The sequence below is a fragment of the Tachyglossus aculeatus genome, chromosome 23, assembly GCF_015852505.1.
Source record: "Tachyglossus aculeatus isolate mTacAcu1 chromosome 23, mTacAcu1.pri, whole genome shotgun sequence".
Lineage (NCBI taxonomy): Eukaryota > Metazoa > Chordata > Mammalia > Monotremata > Tachyglossidae > Tachyglossus > Tachyglossus aculeatus.
Window position 1 is genome coordinate 39,552,454 of NC_052088.1, and position 20,242 is coordinate 39,572,695.

General features: G+C 47.1%; 1 protein-coding gene across 1 annotated transcript in view; it reads right to left on the reverse strand.

Moving 5' to 3' along the window:
* Window positions 1–5,965: 5,965 nt before the first annotated feature.
* The window catches only part of RNF180 (ring finger protein 180), a 53,359-nt gene continuing 39,082 nt past the window's right edge, over window positions 5,966–20,242 (reverse strand). The window contains exons 3-5 of the mRNA XM_038765742.1: window positions 19,803–20,028; window positions 16,872–16,997; window positions 5,966–6,325 (exon numbers count right to left, since the gene is read on the reverse strand). Coding sequence (XP_038621670.1) covers window positions 6,126–6,325; window positions 16,872–16,997; window positions 19,803–20,028 — 552 coding nt within the window. The 3' untranslated portion in view covers window positions 5,966–6,125. The remainder of the gene's footprint in view (window positions 6,326–16,871; window positions 16,998–19,802; window positions 20,029–20,242) is intronic.

Sequence of the window (20,242 nt, forward strand, 5' to 3'; positions counted from 1 at the left end):
CCCAGGCCCAGACTCTTTCCACTAGACCATGCTGCTTCCAGTAAGATCGAACCGAAGGGGAAGCCCCTGCTCCAACAGTCTCTTGAAGGAGGCCTTCCCAGACTGAGCCCCTTCCTTCCTCTCCCCCTCGCCCCCCTCTCCATCCCCCCATCTTACCTCCTTCCCTTCCTCACAGCACCTGTATATATGCATATATGTTTGTACGTATTTATTATTCTATTTATTTATTTATTTATTTTACTTGTACATATCTATTCTATTTATTTTATTTTGTTAGTATGTTTGGTTTTGTTCTCTGTCTCCCCCTTTTAGACTGTGAGCCCACTGTTGGGTAGGGACTGTCTATATATGTTGCCAATTTGTACTTCCCAAGCGCTTAGTACAGTACTCTGCACATAGTAAGCGCTCAATAAATACGATTGATGATGATGATGATAATAAAAATAATAAGAAGAAAAATAATACGGTATTTGTTCAGCGTTGCTATGTGTTAAGCATTATATTAAGTGCTGGGGTAGCTACAAAATAATCAGGTCCCACATGGAGCTCACATCCTAAGTAGGAGGAGGAGGAGGGAGAATGTGTTTTGAATCCCCATTGTGCAATGAGAGAACAGAGGCCCAGAGAAGTGAAGTGATTTGCCCAAGGTTACAGAGCAGACAAGTGGCAGTGGAGCCGGGGATTAGAACCCAAGTCCTCTAACTCCAAGGTCCATGCTCTATCCACTAGGCCATGCTGCTTTCTCTCCCATTTGCTCCTTACAAATGAGGGGAAAGACAGAAGGGGTGGAGGGAAGGGGAAAAGCAGAAGGGGCTGAGTTAGCGCCAGGGGCCTCAAAGCCACAGGCTGGAAGATGTGAACCTCAGCTGGAGGATTCAGCCGGAGGTAGAGTCAAGGGACACAGGTCAATTTCCAGCAGAACTTATAGAGAAGCAGCTTGGTTTAGTGGATAGAGCACCGGCCTGGGTGTCAGAAGGACCTAGATTTTAACTGTGGCTCTGCCATTTGTCTGCTGTATGACGTTGGGCAAGTTGCTTCACTTCTCTGGGCCTCAGTTCCCTCATCTGTAAAATGGGGATTGAGACTGTGAGCCCCATGTGGGACAGGGACTGCGTCCAACCCTATTTGCTTGCAACAACGCTAGCGCTTAGAAAGGTACTTGGCACATAGTAAGCACTTGACAAATACCACCATTATTATTTGGAGCAGTAGAGATGTGTTTCAGTTGGTCTCCTAACCCCAACACCAGGAAGGCTGTGGGCAAGGAATGTGCCTGTTATATTGTTCTCTCCCAAGCACTTAATAGACAGTGCTCGTCACATAGTAAGCGTTCAATAAATACGATTGGTTGAGAACCTTTTTCCAGGTTTTCTGCCCAGACAAAACCTAGGTAGAGCCCTCTGCACACAGCAGAGGATAAATAAATAGCAGTGATTGGTTCCTGACCATGGCAACAACAGAAAATTGGCTCTGGTGCCTTGGTGTTTGCAAACATGCATGGTTAAGACCAGGGACCTTCCCTATGGCAGATGTTCAGAGGTGATATCTCAGCTAGTGGGATACACTGTAATAATGATGATAAAAATGATAATAATAATAATTGTGGTATTTATTAAGTGTTTACTATGTATCAATCACTGTTTAAAGTGCTGGGGAAGATACAAAATAATCAGGTCAGACACAATCCCTATCCTACACAGGGCTTACAATCCAAGTAGGAAGGAGAACAGATATTGAATCCTGATTTCACAGGGGAGGACTGAGGCCCAGAGAAATGAAGTGAGTTGCCCGGAGTCACACAGCAGGTATGTGGCAGAGCTGGGGTTACAACCCAGGTCCTCTGACCTCCAAGCCTGTGCTCTTTCTACTAGGCCATGCTGCTCCTCAAATTCATTAGTGCTGAAATCCTAGCCCTGGGCACAGCCTCACTCCTTGGGCCCGGGGACCATAGTCCAAGCTCCTGGCACCAGCCTGGACTGACCTTGGCGAAGGCACTCGTGCTGTAGGGAAGCAGCATGCTCTAGTGGAAAGAGCACGGGTCTGGGACGCAGAGGATGTGAGTTCTAGTCCCAGCTTCGTCACTTGTCTGCTGTCTCACCTTGGGCAAGTCACTTCACTTCTCTGGGCCTCAGTTTCCTCATCTATAAAATGGGGATTAAGACTGTGAGCCCCATGCGGGACAGGGACTGTGTCCAACCTGATTACCTCGTATCTACCCCAGCGCTTAGAACAGTGCTTGGCACATAGTATGTAACAAATACCAAAATTATTATTCTTATTGTCTACAATCGAGATCCCACAGTTCACCTCGATGGAGTGCCAGTCCCCATCAGCCAGGCCCCTTACCTCCCCTCCCCAAGGTCCTGGCCCTCCTACCGTGGTTGTCCGGAAAAAGCATCAGGTAAAAAGGCTACAACAGAACTTTCTCCAAACAATCAGAGCCTGAAGCCCTTCCTGAGCAGGTGCCTGTCACAAGCCCTGGAATTTCCAGTCTTCCTTCCTCCTTAGACTTGGAGCCCCATGTGAAATTGTGTCTGACCTGATTATTTTCTATCTAACCCAGCCCTTAGTACGATGCTTGGTACATACTAAGCATTTAACAAATGCCACAGTTTTTATGATTCCAGAGAGGAGCAGTCAGCAGAAGCCCTCCTGCCTGCCCACCACTGGAGAACTCTGTGTAACTGAGCTCTTCTTTGCTTCACAGCGAATCTTCTTCCATTGGATTGTACTCTAGAGTCCTCTCCCATGGGCTCAGTACAGTGCTCAGAATACCATTCATTGATTGAAAATGATTTTTCTGCTCATTCTAGCCTTAACGGGGGAAGTTTTGATTTTTGAGTTTTATCACAAAAGGCGCTGCATTGGCACTCTCCTTTAATACTTCGTTCTAAGATTAGTTTCCAACAGGAAGCTTCTGTGTACCCCTATTGAAGGGTTTGTTTGGCAGGAAAGAACATGTTAACTGTGAGTTAGGAGTTCCAGCATTTCAATATTGGGTAGACCAGAGTCCGCTATTCTCATTCTCGGTGTTTTGGTTAGGAATAAAATGCTTGTTTTACCCTTTTTAGCTAGACAGATTGCCCGACTTGATTATCATTGTGTTGTGTGCTTCCTATGGACTTAGCATGTGCCAAGCGCCAGGGTATTTCTATTAATGTCTGTCTTCCCCTTTAGACTGTAAGCTCATTGTCATACTGAACTCTCCCAAGCACTTAGCACAGCAAGTGCTCAATACAGTAAGTGCTCAATAAATATCATTGATGATGATAAACACCTTTGACGACAAAAGGCACACACAGTTATTCCCATTTTACAACAGAGCCCTCCAAAGGCGGAGAAAACGTAAGCATCACGCCCAACCACTGACCTGCGATAAGGGCTGAGAATGTCTAAGTGCCTAGCGAATGGGCCATGATGACAGAAAGCGGGGCTCCAACTAGGTGTCCATACTCAGGTAGAAAGAACAACCACGTTGCTGGCAGAAAAATAAAGCACATTGGAATATTCTTAAGGGGACTGAGAAATTACTTCCTGAAGGTCTTTTTCAGAGCAGACACCCATACTCAGCACTCCCGTATGTACATGTGGGTGTCTGTGTATAGATATAGCTATGTCTATAGATATCTATATGTCTCTATAACTAAATATACCTCCCTACATATACATAGATATAGATGTACATGTATGGAGGTATATTCAGTTATACAGTGAATCAATTATTCTGATCCCATTGCTGATAGAGTGGTAGGTCTACCTCCCCCAGTTATAGTAGAAGTTCCTTGTGGGCTGGGAATATGTCTCCTGCTTCTGTTGCTCATCCCCCTCCTGTGCCCCCTGACACTCAGTAGAGCACATCTCACTCAGTGAGCATTCAGTACATGCCACAGTTACTGCTACAAGATGGAGAAAGTGCCATTTGCTGAGTTAGACTGTGATTCCAGTATCTGGGCCAGTTTCGGTATTAAAATGTGTGGCTGCACCCGGTGCTGATCTCTGGGGCCACTTCCATAAATGAAGCCCGAAGAATGCTTCAAGAGGGGATGGTGGCTCAGCTTCACACACCTGAAGGAGTGGTGGCTGGCGATTACCAACAGGTTCCACACCAGTGAAGGGGAAGTCATCACAGACATTGCCCATCAGCGGGAGAGTCATTTGGGGAAACTTTCCTAACAGCAAAGAGCGTGATTGTGTTTGTCCCTCCGGCTTCCTGAGTCCAGTCACTGCTCATCGGACCCTGGAACGATCCTTTCCTCAGCATCTGGTACACCGGGCAGGATTTTTTGTTGGACCTTCAAAGACACAGCCAATGAGGAAAGAAATCTGCAAGATCGAGAGTGGCCTCCAGGCAGGAGGTGATGGCATTTGGTCTGTCCTACCTTTCCCAGCTCCTGAAATCCATCCATCCCAGTCACATCTGGCTTAGCTTTCTGGGGCATTTGCATTTCCAAAAATGGGATCTCCAGAAAGGCAACATTCTGCGGGAGTCTTGTGGCAGGTGCCTGGGGTCGATGGGAGGGAGAGTTGACCTGAATTTGCATCGTGCTTTTATTTTTCCACTGTTCCTCCCATCTATTTTCTAAGCAGCACCCTGATTCAGTTTGCCCACCTGCAAACTTGGGAGTGTTTGCCCCAACTCTCACAGTTGTCATGAGGGCAGAATGCAGTGTGTGTTAGAGAAGAACAATTAGTCATTTTTGACTTAGTTCCAACCACTGTGCCTCATTCTACCTGGTGCAAAAGGGCCCCTCACACTTGAAAAATGATATGATTTGGAACACAATTCAAAAAATGAAATAAAATGAAAGCATTTTGTTTTCAAGCTCTTCAATGTGCCGCTGGACACTGCTTCATTACTATTTTCTCGGGTTTGACCACAAAACTATATGGGCCAAGTTACTTCAGAGGCAAGAAAAAAACCCAGGAATATTAAAAAGAAGCGTGCAAGGGTGGCATCACGGCCTCCTCACTTTAGAGGAAGAGTTCTGCATGGCGTCGCGGACCCAATTCTGGGCTAAGGCTGGCCAGGGGTGCGGATACTTTGGGCTGGAACAACCTCCACTTCTTAAGGGCCTTCTATCCTTGTCTGCTGGCCCCCCTGCAATCGAACCAAAACTGCTCAGAAGTCTTGTGTGAAATTGAGTGATTTGGGGAAGGGGGACGGAGGGTCTAAGCCCTGCCTGACCATCCGCAGAGCAACTTGAGTCCTTCCCAGGCCACGGTGCCTGCCTTGTGGGCTGGGAAAGAAATGGTGGCTAGGAGTCTAGCCATTATGAGCCCTGGTTCTGGTCCAGAGCCCTGCTCAGGCCTGCAGCCCTCTGGGCCGGTCTCCTAATTCTTCAGGCCTTTGGTTTCCTCATCTGGAAATTGGGATTGTTCCTGTCTCAACACCCTCCCCACCTTCCTGTGACACAGAGAGGATGAATGTTCTGAACCAAGAGGCACCCTTTGACCTGTGGGAGAAGATGATGTATAAAATCAAGGTCTCATGGAGCGTGGGCAGTGGTGTCAGGAAAGGGCTCGGGCTACATGGTGCTGGAAAACCCAGCTAGACTGACCCTGCCCAATTTGGGGAATTCCTGATGGCCAATGTCTTGGCTCCCTTGAGCCTCCAGGATCCATTTCACCTCCTGGAGCCCTCAAGGAGGGAACCGAGGGATGAGGTTGTCCTTGCCCCTGGCCAGAGGTGGCCAATGGTTCGGGCCACTTCCACTGCGGGGAGACAGCAGAGCCAAACCTGACCGCCAATGTCGTCATCACCAGAGCTGCACATGATGTTGCTTCACTGTGGTACGAGCCACTTAAAACTTGGGAAAAACCATCTATCCCACAGAAAAGCAGACCTGGCAAAGAAACACACTTAATAGTAACAGGTTTGGGTCCAAACGGGGCCCTAAATACTTCAGAAATGAACCACCCTTGTAAGAATGGCGGGCATTCGCGCTCTCTCTCTCTCTCTCTCTCTCTCTCTCTCCTCCTTCCTGGTAAACCACGACACACTTTGCTCTCTGCTCTACAAAAACCCCAGCCCCAATGGCAAAATGGCTCTCATTAAGTCAAAGCTCACTCCTCCAACCCCTTGGCTCTAGCTGGCTGCTCGCACATGCCCAGGGACGGGCAGGATCCTAGAAGGGAAAGAAGAAGTAGCAGAGCAAACAGAAGACCACGAACCCAAGGGCCCAGTTCACGGAGTAGATGTAGATGATGACCATGTCCATGTCAAGCCTCCAGCCTCGGCCGTCCTCCTCAAAGTGCAAGTAGTCCATCCGGTGGGCCCCATGCGGGAACTGTCTCCTCGTGATCGGGTCTGCCTGCCCGGGGAATTCTGGAACAAAGCAGAGATGCACACGTTAAATAAACCGGGAGCAGAAAGCAGTGTTAAGCACACAGTGGGCCCTCCATACAGAACCCCAAGTGCCTGAATATGAGGGGGCCGGCTGGGAGAGGACCTTGCCTGCTATGAGCATCAATCAATCAATCAATGGTATTTATTGAGCGCTTATTGTATGCAAAGCACTGTACTAAGCAGTGTACAACAGAGTTGTTAGACCTGTTCCCCTCTCACGACAAGCTAACAGTCTATATATTTCAACCGGTGAATGATCTGCTCGGCAGAAGACTGACCTTTCCCTGGCCCAAGACGGGATTGGTTGACCAGTACCTCCCTGAAGAAGAAGGAGCCCAACCGGAGCCTAGGATGTGTATGGACAGCCAGCAAGGCCGACGAGCAAAAAATAGACTCTCATAAGCAACATCATCAACATCAATCGTATGTATTGAGCGCTTACTGTGTGCAGAGCACTGTACTAAGCACTTGGGAAGTACAAGTTGGCAACATGCTAGAACTGTAAGTTCCTTGACTAACTCTAGTCTGCTCTCTCAAGCGCTTAGTACACTGTTCTGCATCATGATAGATGCTCTTCTAGACTGTGAGCCCGCTGTTGGGTAGGGACCGTCTCTATATGTTGCCAACTTGTACTTCCCAAGTGCTTAGTACAGTGCTTTGCACACAGTAAGCACTCAATAAATATGATTGATTGATTGATTGATTGATTGATTGATGCTCAAGAAATACTACAGATTGATTGAAGGAAGTCTTAGCCTCTGATCAGGAAAAACAATGGATTTCTTGTACATGTTTATATTCTATTTATTTTGTCAATGATGTCCATCTAGCTTTACTTCTATTTATTCTGATGACTTGACACCTGACCACATGTTTTGTTTTGTTGTCTGTCTCCCCCTTCTAGACTGTGAGCCCGTTGTTGGGTAGGGAGCATCTCTACATGTTGCCAACTTGTACTTCCCAAGCGGTTAGTACAGTGCTCTGCACACAGTAAGCGCTCAATAAATACAATTGAATGAATGAATGAGTGAATTTCCTCCTCCTGCTCTCCGCAAGTGCTCTTGCTCTGCCGCAGCCCGGTCTGGCCCGGTGCTCTGTCTTCCTCACTCTTGGCCTGGTAGACACATGTGGGTTTGTGCTTGTATCCCTGGATGGGTTCCACTTGGATTGCCCCAGTTTGCGACCTCTGAGTATTAGTAATAGCATTTATTAAGAGCTTACAGTGTGCAGAGAACTAAATGCTGGCATGTGCCCACAGTTCAGGGCGACTGTGCACGTGTTAGTACCTGTGGGATGTGATGAGTCTATGTTTCACCAGACCTGAGGAAGTAAACACCATTATTGGGTCAGGCTAGTGTTCTCTCCATTCCACTGTCAGCAAGGGTGGCATCAGGATGCTTGGGGGAATAGTCAGGTGGTGACCTCCTTCCTGAATATCTGTCCTAACAGGGAGAGACCAACCAACCCACTGGTCTTCAAAGGCAAACTGGAAGTGACAGAAAGATCTCTTTCATACAGTCTACCAGTTATACCATCAGGAAGCTACAGTCTTTTAGACTGTGAGCCCACTGTTGGGTAGGGACTGTCTCTATATGTTGCCAATTTGTACTTCCCAAGTGCTTAGTACAGTGCTCTGCACATAGTAAGCGCTCAATAAATACGATTGATGATGATGATGAAGCTACAATTTCAGTGATTGTTTCCTAGATGATTTAGTCGATACTCACTCATATTGCCCTTCATCTGCTACTTTCCTACCCACTCGGTTTTAAGAGGTTTTTCTGCAATTTATCTCCATATTCCAACCGCCTGTGGCCAAGGGGGAACACATCTTCTGCTTCTGGTGTGCTCTACCGAGAGCATAATACAGGGTGTTACACTCAGAGGGTTCTGGTACCCACCATTCCTGATACTATTCTGTGCACATTCTTTAATCACCTGGAAGAGCAACTGGAAGCGTTTAGTGTCACGGGACCTGGGTTCTAATCCTGGCTCCATCAATTGCTTGCTGTGTGACCTTGGGCATGTCACTCAACTTCTCTGTGCCTCAGTTTCCACATCTGTAAAATTCATTCATTCAATCATATTTATTGAGCGCTCCCTCAATAAAGTGCTTGGAAGGTACAATTCCACAATAATGGGGATTTAGTACCTGTTCTCCTTCCACTTTGGACTTGTGAGCCCCATGTGGGACAGGGACTGTTTCTGACATGACTAACTTGTATTTACCCTAGCTCTTAATTGGGACACATAGTAACCGCTTAACAAATACCATAATAACTATTATTATCATTATTAAATGCCATCTTGGGATATTTCTAGACTGTGAGCCCACTGTTGGGTAGGGACTGTCTGTATATGTTGCAAACTTGTACTTCCCAAGAGCTTAGTACGGTGCTCTGCACACAGTAAGCGCTCAATAAATATGATTGAATGAATGAATGAATATTTCACTGAGCACTCCCTCTTCCACATCCAACTGTGTTCCCTGCAGAATGCACTATTTAAACTTACCCATCCCCCAACCTGGCTACTTATCCTATCCTTTTGATGCCTATCTTTTAGCCAGTGTTCAATCCATAACAGATAGCTCTCTCAATCCCACGATTATTTGGTTTTTAACAAAGCTTCCCAGTGGAAGCTGGTCCATGGGCTTTTGTAATATTGTGGCCCTGTCCTTGGGACTGCTGCTGACCCTTTTGTTTCATTTGTGGACATTTGTCATGATAGGTTACACACTCTTGCTATCCCACCTCAGAGTCTAGCCACCAATCTGGTCTAAAACATCTTGTGCGTCACCACCAAAATGATAGGTAGTGCCTCTGTTCTGTCTATTGTATGCAAGAATTGGCACTTGTGATCAGTAGAGTCAGAACGAGAGAATCCACTTGGGTCTCTCCATTTCCTCCATGGACAAACACCAGAATGCCAAGGAGCACCAAATGCTCCATGCAACACATTCTTCTCGGCACCAAGTCCAGCTCCAGAGAGGAGAAGAGCAGCAGTGCATTTCACGGCAAGGAGCTGCCTTTCAGAGTGTCTAATACATACATTGCGCTAAATTCACAGCCTAGGCTCTTTAGGCCAGATTTGCGACCTCTTTCTGTCTGAAGTTTAATCAATGGACACGCGCAGGGTAACTAACAGACTCATCACGCAGGAACAGGAAAGGAAAGCTGACACCAGACACAGCGGAAGATTCAGGGTGATTGCCTATCTGAAATAGGGAAGCACACTTTGTATTTCCAAGGCAAGAGTCATTGTGGAATTGGATGTGCTATCTAAAAACTGCTCTTTGAGAATGCAGAGTGATTACATTATAAAGTCTAATTTAAGATATGTTTAATGTCGGCTTGCTTAAAGTAAATCTCATAGACAGACAAAATCAGGGATTGTATTTATTTGTCTAAATCTTCTAGGCTTCAGCGACTATCCAATCATAACTAATGCCACTAAATGTTTGCATAATTGGGCTCTGATTAAATGATGATGCCAAGTGGTAGAGGCAAAAATAGCCTTCTGGTGGTTTTTTTTCCCATCTATTTATCACAGGCGGGGAAATAAATAAAACTAAATCACACATAACAGTCTGGATTAGGTTCCTCCGGAGAGAGAAAGAGAGTAATCAGAAACTCCGGATTTATAGATAAAAAGTCAACAATTAAACTAAATAATAATAATAATGGCATTTATTAAGAGCTTGCTATGTGAAAAGCACTGTTTTAAGCACTTGGGAGGTTACAAGGTGATCAGGTTGTCCCACAGAGGGCTCACAGTCTTAATCCCCATTTTACAGACGAGGTAACTGAGGCACAGAGAAGTGATGTGACTTGCTCAGAGTCACAAAGCTGACAATTGGCGGAGCTGGGATTTGAACCCATGGCCTCTGACTCCAAAGCCCGGGCTTTTCCCACTGAGCCACGCTGCTTCTCATGCAACATGGCCTAGTGGAAAGAGTTTGGACCTGGGATCTTCTGAACCCAGCTCTGCCACAGGACTGCAGCGTAAAAATAATGACTGTGGTATTTGTTAAATGCTTACTAAGTGCTAAGCACTGTACAAATTAAGCATTGGGGTAGAGAGAGGATAATCAGGTCAGACATAGTGCCTGTCTCTCATAGCACTAATAGCTGAAGGGGGGAGGGAGAAAAGGTATCATGCCCATCTTATAGAAGAAGAAACTGAGGCACAAAGGAGGGCACATAGCAGGCAGGCTGTGCAGCTGAGATCTGAAGTATGGGCCAGCCACTTAATCTCTCTGGGTCTCATTTTTCTCATTCATTCATTCAATCGTATTTATTGAGTGCTTACTGTGTGCACAGCACTGTACTAAGCGCTTGGGAAGTACAAGTTGGCAACATATAGAGACAGTCCCTACCCAACAATGGGCTCACAGTCTCTTCTTAAAATGGGGATAAGATACCTGCTCTCTCAACACATTGCAACCCCTTTGTGTGTTCTGGTTTCCTTGTTGTCTACCCTGGTGCCAAACCTGATGCTTGGTAATTAGTCAGTGCTACATAATTAACATTATTATTATCCATCTAAGATGAAACTTAATAGCAAATGTTAAATCATTCAAGCACAAGAAATCACAGTGGAGGAAGCCAGTTTTCAGTTTGGCAATTAAATTTATAACAGACAATAGTAGTAGTACTATTTATTGATCATCCACTGTACTAAAGTACTTGAAATACCCTCAGACCTCTCTCAGCATATCCTCACTATCTGTTTTTCTACATTAGTGGGAAACGAGGGGGCACTTTGCCCACAGCCTGTATCTGCCTTGGTACAGCACGCTCCAGTGTCGGAAGAAATGGTTGTGCCCATGCATGCCCTGTCAGTAAAGGCGTGCATGCTCCAAATTTTCTTTCTTCAAGAGCATCACTCCTAGTTAGAGAACTGAGTCAGAGCCAGGCGGAACTGGGTGACCAGAAATTTCTGAGCTGGTAAAATCCAGCGAGCGCTATGCTATGAGGTGACTGGCTGAAGCCACATCCCCTCGGGCACGGCACAGACCTTGGACTCCGCCAGCCTAACGAATCTGGCTCCGGTGGCTCTGGTTAATGGCTGAAAAGGTGTCGGAGCGGCTACTTGCCATTGATTTTTTTTTTAATATAGCCACACTCTGTAAAAGTCCTTCCGGGATCTCCTGCTGAAGATCGATCTTTTCCATTATAGCATCAAGCAGTTGTGTAAAAGGAATCCGGTGGAAGAAAAGTTGGACTGGAAACAGGCACTCGGGGGCTAAATGGTTGTTGGGGAACGATGTCGCTGTCGCCCGTGTTCCCCAAAAAACAGTTTTCTGGGTTTCCGAATGAAGGCCGTGAATCTGAGGAAGACTCTGTGGGGAAGCAAGGCAAGATGTTCTGGGGAGGGAGGCCATCAAGCCTCTGCTGCTCTGGGCTTCGCTCCAACCGGGAACGACTAGAAGTAAACAACCTCACAGCTCCATCACATGTCTCCTCCCCTCGTCCCCCCCAGAAAAGGGGGGAAGATGCAATAAGAGAGACCTAAACACAGCCTCATCCAAAGCCACAGAGGAAACTGTTCAAGAATTGCTCTGAGCACCTTACTGGCACAGCCCTAGGAAACCATGTAAAAGATTGTAGTAACGGTTTCACCGACTCACCCTGGTGTCACAGGCTGAAGATATATCTAGGGAACCTAGGGAAACCATACACACAACCCACAATTGGCACTGGCCACACAGAGCTCAACACAGTCAGAGTCCTGTGGCAAGGGCAGTGTCCTGGCCAATGAAGAAATGGTAGGTGCATCTTGCGGTAAAAAAAATTTCTGATTGCAAGGCCTCAACATAACTCTTTCAGCCCTTCCACACTGACTATGGCCAGTGTAAAATGCTCTCAAATGTAGCCACTTCAAAGGCAGACCCCACAGCCGCCGATAAGCCCCCCAAGGAATCTATAAATGTTTCCACCGGCAGGCCATTAGCTTAGCCCAAGTGACTGGGCCAGCGAACAGTTCAGCTTGGTTTAAACAACGACGATCGATGTCACAAACTGCAATTGGCTTGGCCCTGCACCTCAGAATGGACTTGACTGACAATTTATTAGAAAATATGCCTAATAATCATCATCATCATCAATCGTATTTATTGAGCACTTACTGTGTGCAGAGCACTGTACTAAGCGCTTGGGAAGTACAAGTTGGCAACATATAGAGACAGTCCCTACCCAACAGTGGGCTCACAGTCTAAAAGAGTGGGCTCACAGTCTAAAAGAGTGGGCTCACAGTCTAAAATAATGTTTTTTGCACTAAAGTCATGAAGTATTTCAGGCACAACTAGCCACTGAAGGGATCTGTTCACTGAGGAACACAGCGTTAAGAAATATCATTTTTTATGGAGATTTTTTTTCAAGAAAGGAACTAATTCTCCTTTCCTTTGTGAGCTTTCTATTCCCAATACATTATTTCGGGTTTTGGGTGAAGACCAGCTGAACTCAAGAGCTGATCCAACTACCTGCTTTCATCAGCTGATACACTGCACTACATTTCCATAAAAAGGTTTATATGGAGAAAATAAAAGCTCAGTATTATACTATGTCTGTCTCAAAATCTCTTTCCCCCTGCCCCAACCCTCTCATCCTGGAGAACCTCCCGCCACTGAAATCTTCCATTCTTTTGATCAGTAGAGTCAGTGGTGTGGAGTAAGGAACGCTTCCCCTCATTACAGTCCAGTTCGGCTACAGCCGGGTGAGTCGCCACTCTGCACTAGGGAGTGTCCTGTCAACCCCGCGGGTGTTGGAAGAGAGAGCTGTAAGCACATGCAGGTGGTGTCACTTACAGTGCACTTTCCATAGGATGAGGTTTCTTCATTCATTCATTCATTCAATTGTATTTATTGAGCACTTCCTGTGTGCAGAGCACTGTACTAAGCACTTGGGAAGTACAAGTTGGCAACATATAGAGATGGTCCCTACCCAACAGCGAGTTCACAGTCTAGAAGGGGAAGACAGACAACAAAACAAAACATATTAACAAAATAAAATAAATAGAATAAATATGTACAAGTAAAATAGAGTAATAAATACGTACAAACATATATACATAGTGACTTGAATATAAATAGCACACCCCTCTAAATGTTTATCACAACCAAAAATTTGGTAACCCAGTTTTCTGGATATGCATGCTAGGTATCTCAGCATGGGGACTTTCCTTTTTTCAGAGCAGTAGTTGCCCAAAAATCAATCATTTAATCAATGGTATTTATAATAATAAGAATGGCATGCATTAAGTGGTTACTATGTGCCGAACCCTGTTATAAGCGCTTGGGAGGTTACAAGGTGATCAGGTTGTCCCACGTGGGGCTCACAGTCCCAATATCCATTCCACAGATGAGGCAACTGAGGCACAGAGAAGCCAAGTGACCTGTCCAAAGTCACACAGCTGACAAGTGCGAAGACTGTCAAAAGCGCAGACTCCTGGGCCTCTAGAGAACAGTTTCTGAAAGACCACACGACTGTGCTCTCGGAGGCCGTGGGAAGGTCGAGGGCCAAAGGAAATGTTTCTTTGCTTCCACACCGGGTGATGCCCCAGGAAAGCTGTCTTCCCATTTGGCTCATTCCAGTTTCCCAGCACTCCTTGTGGAGCTCAAAGTTCAGTGTGAGGGGAAGGAGGATGGGAAGAGAGGCGCAGCTAGGCCCACTATCGGGGCCTGGATCAAGACAGAGACTTGGCTGTGGTGTAGATCGAGATTTTTCAGAACCTGAATCTACTCAATATTGAATCTCTACTCATTTATCCTGACCACTGCCCAACTGACCAATGGCCCTAGAGATGGGAAGGAGTGTGGCCTACAGAATAGAGCCCGGGCCTAAGAGTCAGAGGACCCAGGCTCTAATCCTGACCCTGCCACTTGTCTGCTGTGTGACCTTGAGCAAGTCACTTAACCACGCCTCAGCTTCCTCATCTGTAAAAACAGGGATTAAATCCTAATTCCTCCTATTTTGAGCTCCATGTGGGATTGACACCGTGTCCAACCTGATTACCCTGTATTTTCTCCAGTGCTTAGTATAGTGCTTGGCACACGGTAAGCGCTTGACGAGTGTCATAATAATAACAGCATTCATTCATTCAGTCGTATTTATTGAGCACTTACTGTGTGCAGAACACTGTACTAAGCTCTTGGGAAGTACAAGTTGGCAACATATAGAGATGTTCCCTACCCAACAACGGGCTCACAGTCTAGAAGGAGCCTTGAAAATATCTGATATGGCCAGGGCAGCTAGGAATTCTTTCCCCACCAAAGAATGGCTATTCCAAGCCCACATCAGTGTCGAGGCTCCAGAGCTGATGGCCTGGAGGATTTCAACGCGCTTTGCCACAGTGAAGTCAGATGATCTGGACCAGTCCATCTTTGCAAAATGTTTAAGAGTGAACTTAACTTCCAGGGAACAAGACTTCTAGACTGTAAGCCCGTTGTGGGCAGGGATTGTCTCTTTATTGCTGAATTGTACTTTCTAAGTACTTAGTACAGTGCTCTGCACACAGTAAGTGCTCAATAAATATGATTGAATGAATGAATTGAATGAATGAAATGAATGAATTGAATGAATGACCCCCTTTTTCCTCTCCTCCTCCCCATCTCCCCCACCCTACCTCCTTCCCCTCTCCACAGCACCTGTACATGTATTTGTATGGATTTATTACTCTATTTATTACTTGTATATATGTACTATTTATTTTGTTAATGATGTGCATATATAGCTTTAATTCTATTTGTTATGACGATTTTGACACCTGTCTACATGTTTTGTTTTGTTGTCTGTCTCCCCCTTCTAGACTGTGAGCCCGTTGTTGGGTAGGGACTGTCTCTATATGTTACCGACTTGTACTTCCCAAGTGCTTAGTACAGTGCTCTGCACACACTAAGCACTCAATAAATCCGATGGAATGAATGAATGAATGACAGGAAGAGAGGAGAAGCTAATAGTCATGACATCAGCTGGAAAAAATATATTTACAGGTTCCAGTCCAAGGAGGACATTGGGAGCAAAAACTTATCTCTCAGAAACTGAGGCAAAAGACTGAAATATGAAAGGAAAGAGGCAGCACACCACACACTCATCAGAAATCGGGTGTTGGGGGGAAAGGTCAGGGGAGCCTTGGATGAGGAAAAGAAGAAGGTGCCAAAAGGCAGGAGTTAGAGCAGAGAAAACTTTTCGACAGGCTTGGGAAAGGGAAAAGGGGGTGTCACACAGAGTCACTGAGATGTTTACCCACCCTTCGGTCCCCAGCCACCTCCCTGTGTGCCCCAGGGAGCCATGCCCATGGCTCTGGTGGCCAGGGGAGCCTACTGATGCTCTGCTCCTATTGGAACATGTGGGTGTTTCCCACAGTCAGGAGAGGAGAAAGACAACGAACAGTGCGTGGAAACAGCTCTAAGATGGTGTGGCTCTAAGATTGATAGCAGATAACAGTATTTCCACTAAGAGAAGATTGGCACCGAAATCCTAAAATGGACTGCCACACCCCTGTACAACTCTCAGCTTGGCTTGAGTCCAAACCAGGGTATAGGCAGGCTGGGGGAATCACCAAGACATGGAAAATGAACCCATGCTCAGGAGAGAGAGGAAAATGAATTGAGCCTAGGCTGAGCCCTGAATAAGCTGGGGGTTGGGCAAAATGGTGATTCACTGCTTACTAGGCCCCCACCTGGCTCAGGGTCTATCCTTTCATCCATTCACTCATTCATTTAATCGTATTTATTAAGCACTTACTGTGTGCAGAGCACTGTATTAAGGACTTGGGAAAATACAATACAGCAATAAAGAGTGACAACCGCTGCCCACACTAAGCTCACAGTCTGGGCGGGGGGTGATAGGCATCAATACAAATGAACAGACATCAATATAAATAAATAAAATTACAGATATATACATAAGTGCTACAGGGGGGAAGGGAGAGAGCAAAGAGAGCAAGTCAGGGTGACACAGAAGGGAGTGGGAGATGAGGAAAAGCGGGACTTAGTCTTGGCAGGCCTCTTGGAGGAGATGTGACTTCAGTAGGGTTTTGAACGGGGGGCGAGTAATTGTTTGGTGGATTTGAGGAGGGAGGGCGTTCCAGGCCAGAGGTAGGACATGGGCCAGGGGTCAGCGATGAGAATTGTTGAATTGTACTTGCCAAGTGCTTAGTACAGTGCTCCGTACACAGTAAGCGCTCCATAAATACGATTGAATGAATGACAGGAGAGATCAAGGCACAGTTTAGCACTAGAGATGCCAAGTGTGCGGGGTGGGTTGTAGGAGAGAAGCAAGGTGAGGTAGGAGGGGCAAGGTGGTGGAGTGCTGGCACCGTCTGGGCACTGTCTTGCTAGGCGATGCCCCCGGCATTCTGTACTTTCTCCAAATGAGCTCCATGGGCACTGTGCCAGCCCCTGCCAGTCCCTGAGATCCGACCCAAGCTATACGGCATCCTGACCAGATGTGACCCATTTGACCAGGGCCTGCAGAGCAATGGATAAAGGATCTGGGCGGGGGATCCGAGCGGGGCTCCTTACCTCCAAACAGATGAAACGTCTTCCGGCAGCTGGGGAGTGGCCATTTTGCTAAGTTTGACTTCTGAAAGCTCTGCTTGATCTTTGAATACTCCTCTGGGAAGACTGCTTTGGTTGCATTGTTCAGATCTAAAGGGAAAGCCAAACGCACCAGGATTACAGCACGAATTCCTTCCACACAAGAGGCTTAGACAGGGGAGAAATCAAGGCTAACTCCTCGTGACAAGCCCTGCGTGTTACCATCTGTCCCTCATTAATACTAGACACTCTGCTGGCTCAAGCTCATGAAGACTCCGTTAAGGCCAGCCTTTTCTAGGTCAGAGAGTACAGGGCCTCCACTGTCCCACACAGCTTGCTGAGAGTCAAGCAGAACACCACCACAGGGAATTGGCTGTCGGCTCTCTCACCTGCTCACAGGTGGTGAGGGGGTGGATGTTTCTAAAGAATGGACAGCTTCTGGAGCACTGGTCCTCCTGGCACTCACTGTTGGCTGCCCGATGAGCTGTCACAATATCTAGCACTGGGGGAACCTCTGCAAGACCAGTGCCTGCGAAGGAGGGTGGGGAGCGTGTTTCTTAGCGACAGAGGGGAGGAAAGAGAGGCCTGCGGTTTGGAGGGAGTTACAGGGTTACGTCTTTGTCCCGGGTTTCTTGATGACGATGGTATTTGTTAAGCGCTTACTATGTGCAAAGCACTGTTCTAAGTGCTGGGGGGGTTACAGGGTGATCAGGTTGACCCACATGGGGCTCACAGTCTTAATCCCCATTTTACAGATGAGGTAACTGAGGCACAGAGAAGTATATATATATATGTATATATGTTTGTACATATTTATTACTCTATTTTACTTGTACATATCTATTCTATTTATTTTATTTTGTTAGTATGTTTGGCTTTGTTCTCTGTCTCCCCCTTTTAGACTGTGAACCCACTGTTGGGTAGGGACTGTCTCTATATGTTGCCAACTTGTACTTCCCAAGCACTCAGTACAGTGCTCAGCACACAGTAAGTGCTCAAAAAATACGATTGATTGATTGATGAAGTGACTGGCCCAAAGTCACACAGCTGACAAGTGGCGGAGCTGGGATTAGAACCTATGACCTCTGACTCCCAAGCTCCTGCTCTTTCCACTGAGCCACGCTGCTTCAGTTATAGTGATGGTATTTGTTAAGCGCTTACTATGTGCGAAGCACCGTTCTAATTTTGGGGAGCACCAAAGCGTTGGGTGTCTCGTCTGAATTGGCCACCGCCTCGCTGCCTGTTTTCTTCCAAATTAGTTGGCCACCGATGATCCCTCACAAGATGTGAAATTCCAGCTCGAGATCCGGGCGAGCAGCTCATTTGCCTTGTTGCCTCACAGGGAGGTGGAAGGGAATCAACGTAACAGGTACATCCCCCTCCAGCCGCAGTCTCCTAACCACGTGCCCTGCTGGGGGAAGAACATGCCCAGGAAGCAGCTGAATCTGTGGGTCTGCCCTGCTGTGAGTGATCACAGATGTCCCCGAGGATGCTTCAGGGGGAGTGGGGAATGTGTGAGCCAGAGTAGCCGATGAGATGGGAGCGGAGGGCGACAATAAGGGAAATGGCACGGGCGGGACAGATTCTCCAGAAAAAGGATCAGCTCAGACAGCTGTGCTGGGATCAAACGCCAGGAAAGCCGGTCCCTGTTACCTCACGGAGGAGCTCAGAGCTCTCGCCTAAAGTTTCTCTCGCAAAGAGGCCGGCAGGGTGCCTGACACAATGAGAAGCAGAGTAGCCTAGTGGATAGAGCACAGGCCTGGGAGTCTGAAGAACCTGGCTAATCCCAGCTCTGCCACTTGTTTGACCTTGGGCAAATCACTTCACTTCTCCGGGCCTCAGTTACCTCATCTGTAAAATGGAGGTTAAGTCTGTAAGCCTTCTGTGGGACAGGAACTGTGTCCAATCTGATTACTTTGTATCTACCCCAGCACTTAGAACAGTGTCTGGTACATATAAGCACTTAAATACCATTAGTAATAACAATAATTTGATGTTCCATTTCCTCATAAGATCGGGCAAGCTGGAACTTGGGTCTGAGTACCCCAACATCTCATCCCAGGAAGGGGTTTAACAAATCAGGTCTAAAAGCTTTAGGAAATAAAGAGTAAAGACTTCATCAACTGTTTCCAAACACACCATTCAATGTGGCTCTCCTATATCTGAAAGCTTGCCCGGAAATGTCTGACCTCCCTCATCTGTTTTGGCTGCAGAGATCACCAGTTCCTTCGCTGAGGTGGGTCAGGAGCCAGTGAAGTGGTTTGCTTGCTCAGTGCCAAACAGGAAAACCCATTGTGAGTGGGTCCTGGGGAGCTGATCTTTCAAATCATTTCTGGTCCGAGGGATGATGGGACTGAATGTAAAATCCTAAATTGCTCTGGGGGAACGGAGAGTATGGATGGTTCAGTGCCAACCATCCCCACTACTGCAAAAACAACTCAGGCACCCATCTTGCTGGCATTGGGCCATCCCTTCTCCCTCCTTATCTCGTCCCAACCCTAAACAGGAGTCCTAGGACACCTGGGAATTACTACCTGATCTCCCGATGGATACTGAAGCTCACCCCGAGGGGCAAGAGGCCAAGAAAGGTGACGACTACATTTCACAGGCTGCTATGTGCAAGAAATTCTCTTCCGAGACACGTGCACTCGTGGGTTCAACCTCCCCGTTAACAGCGTCACCTTGGAACTGAAGAGCGGTTCGGTGCGGGGCGGGGAAAAGGTGACATTTATATTGAGTAAACTGGACTCCGACCACGAGAAATGGGCAAGCAAGGCCACACGCGGGGGATTGCCTTCAACAATTTTTACAACTTGCCCGAGGCCACGATGGAATTTTTTTTGCATGGGGAGTGGGTGAGGAGGTAGAGCCGTGACCTAAGGGTCTGTAAGAGGGGGAGAAGTATGAGATGGCCACCTGTCTGGAAAAAGACCCTGCTGATGATGGTGCGGCACAGAGGGCAGGGTGTGCTGGTGGCATTGTCCTTGGCCAGGGTCCGGAGGCAGGGCTCGCAGAAGATGTGCTGGCAAGGAGAGCACATGTAGGGGTTGAAGTAGACGTCCAGGCAGACTGCACACATGTAGCTCTCTTTTTCCTCCGTGCACTCGTGGTCTTCGTCCAGGCTTGCGTCCTCATTCGATGTCTACGGAACAAAAGATAAGGAGATGTTTTCGGTTTGGACTGGTTGGGGCCAGTCGGGACTGAATTCACAAGAAGTGAGTGGACTGAAGCGCCCAGTGGGTGCTGGGCATTGTATAGGGCAAATGGGAAGGGTACAGCAGAATCACAAGACATAGTCCCTGCTTACGTGGCACTTAGACTCCAGTGGCCTCAAGCGTCAACAACAAATCTGCCCT